At 50.0% G+C, this 8,854-nt stretch overlaps 4 protein-coding genes across 4 annotated transcripts; 2 read left to right on the top strand and 2 right to left on the bottom strand.

Annotated features, from left to right (window-relative positions):
* Positions 1-275: 275 nt before the first annotated feature.
* Positions 276-1,456, bottom strand: JCM6883_004873 (uncharacterized protein; the record flags this gene model as incomplete). The annotated part of the gene is made up of 3 exons (XM_076634495.1): positions 276-636; positions 1,048-1,367; positions 1,424-1,456. 3 exons carry the CDS (start codon positions 1,454-1,456, stop codon positions 276-278), a joined length of 714 nt encoding a protein of 237 aa, XP_076485557.1.
* A 743-nt stretch (positions 1,457-2,199) lies between these two features.
* Positions 2,200-2,842, bottom strand: JCM6883_004872 (cyclin-dependent kinases regulatory subunit; the record flags this gene model as incomplete). Its single annotated transcript, XM_076634494.1, has 4 exons — positions 2,200-2,226; positions 2,293-2,332; positions 2,396-2,513; positions 2,749-2,842. 4 exons carry the CDS (start codon positions 2,840-2,842, stop codon positions 2,200-2,202), a joined length of 279 nt encoding a protein of 92 aa, XP_076485556.1.
* Positions 2,843-3,037: 195 nt separating this feature from the next.
* On the top strand, positions 3,038-4,372 carry NBP35 (Fe-S cluster-binding ATPase; the record flags this gene model as incomplete). The annotated part of the gene is made up of 5 exons (XM_076634493.1): positions 3,038-3,126; positions 3,190-3,211; positions 3,292-3,525; positions 3,608-4,259; positions 4,338-4,372. 5 exons carry the CDS (start codon positions 3,038-3,040, stop codon positions 4,370-4,372), a joined length of 1,032 nt encoding a protein of 343 aa, XP_076485555.1.
* Positions 4,373-4,896: 524 nt separating this feature from the next.
* On the top strand, positions 4,897-8,371 carry DNM1 (dynamin-related GTPase DNM1; the record flags this gene model as incomplete). Its single annotated transcript, XM_076634492.1, has 12 exons — positions 4,897-4,954; positions 5,051-5,102; positions 5,263-5,301; positions 5,371-5,699; positions 5,774-5,912; positions 5,987-6,329; positions 6,398-6,886; positions 6,966-7,187; positions 7,254-7,850; positions 7,915-8,056; positions 8,127-8,287; positions 8,351-8,371. 12 exons carry the CDS (start codon positions 4,897-4,899, stop codon positions 8,369-8,371), a joined length of 2,592 nt encoding a protein of 863 aa, XP_076485554.1.
* Between the last annotated feature and the right edge of the window lie 483 nt (positions 8,372-8,854).

The raw sequence follows: 8,854 nt of genomic DNA, 5'->3' as shown, positions 1-8,854 counted from the left end.
GCTGCAAGTCCACTCTCCAGTTCTCCCAAGGACTTTGTTGCCTCGAGAACTGGAGAAAGAAACTGCTCAAATTGGGCAAAATGCGAGCTTTTCTTTCGCGGCGAGGATGCCAATATCGTGGTTCTTCTCGGCGATCGATAGCTTACAACATCCATATATCTCATTCACGAGTTCATGTATAGAGCTCAGGTGTTGTGGGAAACAAAGATCAAAATGATGAAAATCGAAAATATACCGCGCTCCTCCTCTCTCTCTCTCGCACTCTATCACCCTCGTCATAGTCTCTTCTCCTGACTATTCCCACCTCGTTGCGCAGCACTCATCAAACTCTTCTTCTTCTCCCGGACCAGTTCCTCCCTCGTCTTCCCATTCTCTCTAGTCCCGTTCACGACTCTACTACTTCCTAGGACCGCCTTTCCCGAGCCTGTCGAACTCGATGGCTTTCGTGATTGTTGTACGTGCGACGAGATGAGAGGTTCCGAGGTCGGAGGAGGTGAAATCGCGAGCGACAAGATCGACGAGAGAGCGGCTGAAGTTCCTCCGGTTGTCGTCGAGGATGGCTCGGTAGAGATGGGAGCTGCGGTTGAGGTCGAGGACGACGAGGACGAGACGGATCGAGCCGCAGCCTTGTTCTGGCTGTGGAACAGTCTCACGAAAGGTTCAATGCTCAAACTCAACTTTCTTCACTTCTCCCCTTCTCTTCTCTTGTCACACCGATAATGATTCCATTGATCCAGTAAGCCTTACGCTTGAAAGATAACCCCTTCGTAGATTATAACAGCAGCCTAGTTTCCCTCTTTCGCGTCATCGCCTTGTCCTTGCTCATTCATCCCTTTAGTAGCCGTCGACATCAACTCGGAATCCTCTCCTTGATGACGATTATCGAGTCCCCTGCGCTCAGGTTCTGCTTCCAACCCGGTCAAACGCTCACCAAGAGACTCGAGAATTCGCTCAGCTTCAGCTTCTGTAGCAGATCGAACAAGAAAGGATTGAGCTGAATCTGTAGTGCACAACAGAACAAGAGCAAGGACATGCTCACCGGTCGACCCGCGCTTAGCGGCAGCCTCTTCTGCCATCTCTCGTTCTTCGGCTTCCACAAATTGTCGGAGTGCCTCCGACTTCAACATGGCTGAAGTATCGAGGACGTAATCCGCCTTCTCCAGGACTGGCGCTTTTGCAGGTACACGTTCTGGAACTTGAACTACTTCCTCGACCTCGAAGGACCAATTGCGCAGGGCGTGGAGGAAATGGCGACGTCGACTGGCGGGATCCGACGTAATCAAATCCGACAGGTCGAGTGTCTCAATGGAGTGTTGCTCTGGGGCTGGTGAGTCCCCAGGTTGTTGGCACGAAGGTCGGTCCGAGTGCTGTCCCTAATTTATGTCAGTAAACTTTTGAACGCTAAGATCGTCGATGAACTCACCGTATTTCCGTCCTCAAGAGCTGAGGGCTCCATGAGAGCTCGAAGTCGTTGAGTCGGAGATGAAGTGAGAAGAAGAGCATCAAGAGAGCCGAAGGGGGGTTTTGCGCTGCTTCACTTCCTCGAAAACCTCCGAGGAGGATCTGTGCGTCGTAAAGGTGGGTTAGTCTTCGTAGCTTATCCGCTCGACGCTGATGTATTGAGAGACACGGACGATCAGCTAAAGTGAGTGATCAGCTGTTTGAGGGAGCGAAAAAGAAAATTTCGAAGAAACCGAGGCGGTTCCCTCCACTTGGCTTCTCCCCGCCAGACCATTCGGCCCTCGATCGGGTCACTCAGCGTGTCGATGATCCAGCTCGATCAGATCGTGACGAAGTGCGAGCGAGATGGATCCCAAAACGAGGACGACGTGAGATAAACCGAGTTTTCCATGCGTGAATTCCATTGAATACCAGGATAAGAAGAAGTGTTTCCGAATGATGTAGATCCCAAGACGATAAAGTAGTCGAGTAGTAGAAAAGCGAATGAAAGAAGGGAGAAAATGCGAGGATGAGGTATAATGGTTTTGCGTGACGAGGAGAAAAGGATGCGTGATGTAGAACCGTTGAAGGTGATGCGTTAGGTAGTTGCGAGCGTGATAGAGAAGACGAGAGGAATGAGGCGAAAAGCGAGTTTCTGGAGAACGTCGGAGGAAAAGTCAAGAGTCAGTTCAGGTTTACCGCTTCCAGCGGCTGGGAGAAACCACATACGTAGAGATATCGAGCCAAAGTAGGTTGACCTTAATCCTTGTCTCTCCTGAACAATAACTGTCGAAGTTCGCAAGTCTAAGTCAGCTCGTCTTTCTCCCTTGTCAAGCGGACACCTCGACTGACAATGTGCTCTTCTGGTCCATGACTCAAGTATGTCTCCCATCTGCACAACGCTCACCCGTGATCAGTCCCTCGCACACAGTCTGAATGCGCGAGAAGAGCTCACCCTGGACTTTGTCGAATCCCCAACCCTCTCCATTCATCCTCTTCAGCGAGTCGTCCTTTCGGTAGCCATTTCACGAGTGCTTTCGGAACGATAACGTGTCGGTACTCGTAGTCGTCGTCTGCAGAGAGAAGCGAAAGAGAGTCAGTACGAGAGCTGCGTTTCGTTCAACCTTGCGCGATCCCGTCTTTCTACCACCTCGAGAAAGATTCGAAACAGCCTCCAACGCGTCCTCGAGAAGAACACCTTCAGTCACGCGACTCGAGAATATTTTGACCCCAATCAGTCAACAAATTCTCCCAACTCTTTACCCATCCCGCGCATCTGAGAAAGCAGGACCAGGATCGTAGACTCACCACTGTAACGAGGAGAATAGTAGATCTCATCTTGCCATCGCTCGATGTCTTTACGCTTTTGTTCCAGTTCTTTAGACGACAGCGCTTTACTCATCTCGTTCTTGCTGTAACTACCGGTGTTTTGCGTGTGGGTCGGCGCGAGGAATTGAATAAACTGGGAATGGGCTTGGAGAGTCGCGGCGAGCCGAAGGAATGATGAGAGAGGGAGAAGAAGATCAAGTTGTTTTTCTCGGCAGCTCCTTGCTCCCTCTCTCACTCAACATTTCTCAAATCAGCCCCGAAGAGAAGGATGCCAGCTACGATAACGCAAAAAACACCATCAGAGGCCACCGCGAAAGCTCAGGCGGTCGCCACTTTACTTCCTTCGAATATTCCAGAGTCAGTCTCCATCTCCCTCTCTCCACCTTTAAGAACGATTTACTGACGACGATACGTTCGCAGAGATGCACCTGAACATTGTCCCGTACGTCTCGTTCCTTTCCCTCCGACTTTCTTCCCCCGCTTACTTAATCTCTCCTCTCTCCTCTCTCCCCTCTATAACAGGGTACCGAGTCTCTCTCCGCCGGTTCCGCTCCAGGCTGCGAAGGATGTCCGAACCAAGAAGCATGTACGACCGCCCCAAAAGGACCCGATCCAGATTTAGCCGCCGTCAAAGAACGACTCAAAGATGTCAAGCACAAGATCCTCGTGTTGAGTGGGAAAGGAGGAGTTGGGAAAAGTACGGTTAGTGCGATGCTTGGATGGGGATTGAGCGAGGGAGAAGAAGGCGAGAACGATGTGAGCTCGACACACTAACGAGTTTCTTGAGCGAAAGAAGGGAGTAACGTCGCTGAACTTATGCGTGTTGTTCTGCTCACAGACCGGGTTGATGGATATCGATATCTGTGGACCTTCCCTCCCTCTATTATTCGGAATGCAAGACTCTCGACTTCACTCGACTTCATCCGGTATTCTCCCACTCTCCGTTTCCTCCTCTCTCTCCCTCGTTTCAATCGGGTTCCTCCTCCCCTCTACGAACTCCGCCGTGATCTGGCGCGGACCGAAAAAGAACGGTATCATTAAACAATTCCTGAAAGATGTCGACTGGGGAGTTCTCCAACACCTCGTCGTCGATACTCCTCCCGGTACATCGGACGAACATCTCTCGGTCGTACAATATCTCTCTGCGGCAACTGGTGGAGTAGACGGAGCGATTATCGTAACGACTCCACAAGAAGTCGCCCTTCAAGACGTGAGGAAAGAACTTGATTTCTGTCGAAAAGTTGGAGTACCAATCCTAGGAGTCGTCGAGAATATGAGTGGATTCGTATGTCCTTCTTGTGGAGGGGAATCGGATATCTTCGTTCCTTCGACGGGAGGTGCTCAGAGTCTCGCAGAGGAATGGGGTGTCGAGTTACTAGGGAAGGTTCCGTTGGATCCGAGGATTGGGAAGACGGGAGATTTTGGGATGAGTTTCCTGGAGGAGTATCCGGAGAGCCCCGCGAGTGAGGCGTATAGGAAAATCGTCAATCGTGAGTTTTTCGCAATTTCTCTTCCACATGTCCTTCCACCCAGTCCTCACACTAACCACCCTCGCCTACCGTCATCAGGCATCAAGGAGAAACTCGCCGCAAAATCTGCATAGTAGACCCTGCGTCCACAATCTCCTCGACCTGATTTCGCATTCGTCCTTCACCGCAAAACTAGAACCTCTGCCCTCCCTCGCTTCCGGCACCACTCTATCATTCGTTTCGCCCTCGCTATAGATCCCTTGTTGTCACTTGTAGCCCTATCACACTCTCGTTTCGCTCTCCTGCATTCGCTCGTTCTCGTTTGCGATTTTCTCGCGGTCGATTTCCCGCTCAATTTTCTGGTTGCCTCGCGCTCGAGCGATACAATTGCTCTAACGCTCATACGTACTGTCTTACGAGAATCAACGAAAGTTTACACTCTCGGCTCCAACTCGCAAGTGCCGGTTGAAATCGTCTGCGTTCGCTCTCCGTTTCTCGACTCCCTCGCACTCGTCACTCGCGAGTCCGAGTCAACAAGTCTCTAAGCTCGACTGCACCACAATCTCTCCCAGCGAGTCGAATCACAGAGAACTCAGAAACCTTGCTCCACCTCATCAACCCAGATTCCTCCCGCTCATCAACTCTCTCTAGCACCACGATGGGTGCCGCATTCGAAGGTACAGATCTCATCAAAGTGGTCAACAGACTACAAGAGAGTAAGTCCACCCTTCCCTCCCTCCCTATCTGATGGAGTGAATTTCGAAACGGCGAACAACGCAACGACTGAACCTCGCGTGTTCCTGTGATTACAGCGTTCAGTACAGTAGGTGGTGAAACGGTTGATTTACCTCAGATCGTCGTCGTGTAAGTCTCTAGCTCTCTCTCGAAGTGGCATCTTGTTGTTTCCCGAGTCCTTCCCCCGTTTTTTGAAATCTTGACGCGTTCAAACTGCCCCGACCTTTCCTCGATGGATTGCGTTCTAACATGTAGCATGATACTGACGCCTGACTGTATCGGCTGATAGTGGATCTCAATCGGCTGGAAAATCTTCAGTTCTCGAAACGTCAGTCCAGCTTCTCGCTTCTTTCTCCCTCTCCGTGCTGTATACTGACACAAGCAATTGCGTGTATAGTATCGTCGGACGAGATTTCCTCCCACGAGGATCTGGAATCGTCACTCGTCGACCTCTCGTTCTCCAACTCGTCCACACTCCACCTCCTCTCTCCTCTTCCTCCAACCCTTCCTCCGATCCCATTCCCTCCCACCAGCTCCCTCCCTCTCACCCTTCCTATACACTCCCAGGTGCGACACCCACTCAGACGAACCCACAAGAGTATGGAGAGTTTTTGCACATGGACAAAAGGTTTTACGATTTCCGGGAGATTCGAAAAGAGATTGAGAGTGAAACGTTGAGGGTTGCAGGGCAGAACAAGGGGATTTCGAGATTACCGATTCATCTCAGTTCGTTCCTTTCTATCATCCATCTCATTCCTCTCTGAAAAGGAAAACTGATGAGTCATTGGAGGTTGGAACAGAAATCTATTCACCGAACGTATTGAATTTGACTTTGGTGGATTTACCCGGGTTGACAAAGATTCCGGTAGGAGATCAACCGACCGATATTGAGAGACAAATTAGGAATTTGGTTTTGGATTACGTTTCGAAACCTAACTGGTGAGCGATCTTCGTGCTTATCGAGACGCCCATTTCGAGTGGGATGACTGATGTATCCCTGGTTTCGTCCCCAGTGTTATCCTCGCCATTTCACCCGCAAACGTCGATCTCGCCAATTCCGAATCCCTCAAACTAGCCCGAGCCGTCGATCCTCAAGGTCGTCGTACGATCGGAGTCTTGACGAAACTCGACTTGATGGATGCCGGAACGAACGCGCTCGATATCCTCACCGGACGAGTTTATCCTCTCAAATTAGGATTCATTGGAGTAGTCGGAAGAAGTCAACAGGATATCAATAGTGAGAAACCGATGGACGAGCAGTTGAGGACTGAAGAAGAATTCTTTAGGAATCATCCGGGGTATAGGAATATCGCTCATAGATGCGGGACGAAATTCTTAGCGAAAACTTTGAATCAAGTGAGATCCTCTCCCTCTCCCATTCATGTCGATTTCTTTGAAACTGATGCATTTGTGTGTGAGAGTAGGTATTGATGAATCATATTCGAGACAAATTACCGGATATGAAAGCCCGACTCAACACGTTGATGGGACAAACTCAACAAGAATTGAACGCGTTCGGCGACTCTGCGTTCCTTTCCGAAGGCCCCAACCGTGGAACTCTCATCCTACAACTCATGACTCAATTCGTACGAGATTTCGTCGCTTCAATCGATGGAACCTCTCTCGAAATCTCGACGAAAGAACTCTGTGGAGGAGCAAGAATCTACTACATTTTCAACGATGTCTTTGGTCACGCACTCGAATCGATCAATCCTACGACGAACTTGACGACTCAAGATATTCGTACGGCGATCAGAAACTCGACGGGTCCGAGACCGAGTCTGTTCGTTCCGGAAGTTGCGTTCGATTTGTTGGTGAAACCTCAGATTAAATTGTTGGAACCTCCGAGTTTGAGGTGCGTCGAATTGGTTTATGAGGAGTTGATGAAGATTTGTCACAATTGTACTTCGACCGTGAGTGCTCATCTCCCTCTGACGACGCTCGCTTGCATCTCTTTCGAAAACTGACCATTCTCGCTCGTTCGCTCAATAGGAACTTCAACGATACCCCCGACTCCACGCTCAATTGATCGAAGTCGTTTCGGAATTATTGAGGGAACGTTTAGGTCCGACTTCGGAATACGTTCAATCTTTGATCTCGATCCAAGCGGCTTACATCAATACGAACCATCCCGATTTCGTCAGAGGGAGTGCTGAAGCCGCTCAAGAGAGTGCGAGACAAGCTGAACAGAAGAGATTGGAAGCTCAGAAAAAGGTGAGTCGGTCTCCGTCTAATCGAAACTTTCGAAAAAGTTTGGGTTGACGATGATTTCCGCTTTAGGTCACGGAAGAAGAAGATTCTCATTCGACTTCAGGACCGGATGACGACGAAGACCCTTCTTCTGGCTACCTCGTCCCGAACGGTCGACCTGGTCAACACGAAAAAGGGCGTTCTACTTCCTCAACCGTTCACGATCGATCGAAGAGCGGTCCCAACTTTCATTCTTCGACTCCTTCCTCCTCTACTACCTCTTCGACTGCTCAACCCCCTTACGCGCATCATCAATCTCACCCATCTTCGGGATCTTCGAGAGCTTACCCCGCTTCCCATCTCACCTCTCCTTCTTCTCCTTTCGCCCATTCTTCAACCTCATCCCCTTACGGCGCTCAAGGCTCGATGACCGCGATGTCCGGAGCGAACGGAAACAACCCTCATTCAGCGAAAGAATCTTTCCTGAATTACTTCTTCGGGGGTGCAGATCCTCATCTCGCCGGTCCTGCTTCGGTCGGTGCTCACCCTGGTCGAATCGTCGGACAATCAGCGGCGGGTCCTACGAGCGCGTTACAGGCGGGTCAGAACCCTTTGCATGGGAGGAAAGGATTGGAAGGAAATGCGGCGGCGTTCGAAATGAAGAGTTTGGAGAAACATCTTGAACCGGTAAGTTCTCTCCGCTCTCAGTCAAAGGGGACTGGTCAACTGAGGCGCTGGGATGACTCTACAGGCACCATCGCTCAATTATCCGGGAGAAACTGGATTGACTCAACGAGAAGAAATGGAAACGAACCTTATCCGAGCTCTCATCGCTTCTTACTTTTCGATCGTTCGTCAAACCGTCAAAGATCTAGTACCGAAAGCTATCATGCGTCAGTCTTCTCTGTCCCTTCACCCTCTGTCTCTCTCTGACTTTAGCTCACCCATTTCGTTGCGAATCAGACTTGCTCGTCAATTTCTCGCGAGAATCCGTCCAAAACCGATTAGTAGCCTCGTTATACAAGGATTCATTGTTCAGTGAATTGTTGTATGAGGATGAAGCGCTCACGGCCGAACGAACGAGGATTAAGGGGTTGTTGAACGCTTACAGGGAGGCTTTCCAGGTGAGTCCCTCATTGCTCGTTAGCTGGAGTAGCCGATAAGGTGCTGACACCGTTCTTGTGTAGACTCTCTCCGAGGTTCTCTAGGAATCTTCGGCATTTCTTCGCACTTTCTCTCTTCACTTCAGTACACGATTTTCCCGCCTCTCTTCCTTCTCTACCACTCAACCTTGTACAATCAACGCACCTCTCGTCTCGTCACGCCTCTTCCTGTCTTATCTAAACCCTCTCTCAAAACCGGCGAACCCTTCTTTCCTCGCCTTTCGATATTTCATTCCCCCTCCCTCCCACTTCTCTCTTTCTTTCGAACCCTTCGTTCTCTATTTCGATTCTCTGTTCCGTATTCGCGTAGCTTTCGAAAGACCCATGTAGACTTCTTCACTTCCTTCACTTCGTAACATCTATGCTCGAAAACAACAAGATTATTATCTCGAGAACGGCTCGCAATCAAGGAGAGTGAAGACGAATGATCTGACAAGCGCTAGAAGGAGAACTCGCCGACGAAGAAATACAACAAGCACTAGGGCTGTTACAAGTGAACGCAAACCGAAAACCAACAAACAACAATTT

Source organism: Sporobolomyces salmoneus, assembly GCF_050403485.1.
Source record: "Sporobolomyces salmoneus JCM6883 DNA, S_salmoneus_JCM6883_v1_ctg61, whole genome shotgun sequence".
Lineage (NCBI taxonomy): Eukaryota > Fungi > Basidiomycota > Microbotryomycetes > Sporidiobolales > Sporidiobolaceae > Sporobolomyces > Sporobolomyces salmoneus.
Note: the sequence above shows the minus strand (reverse complement) of the source record. Positions and strands in the feature narration are given on the sequence as shown.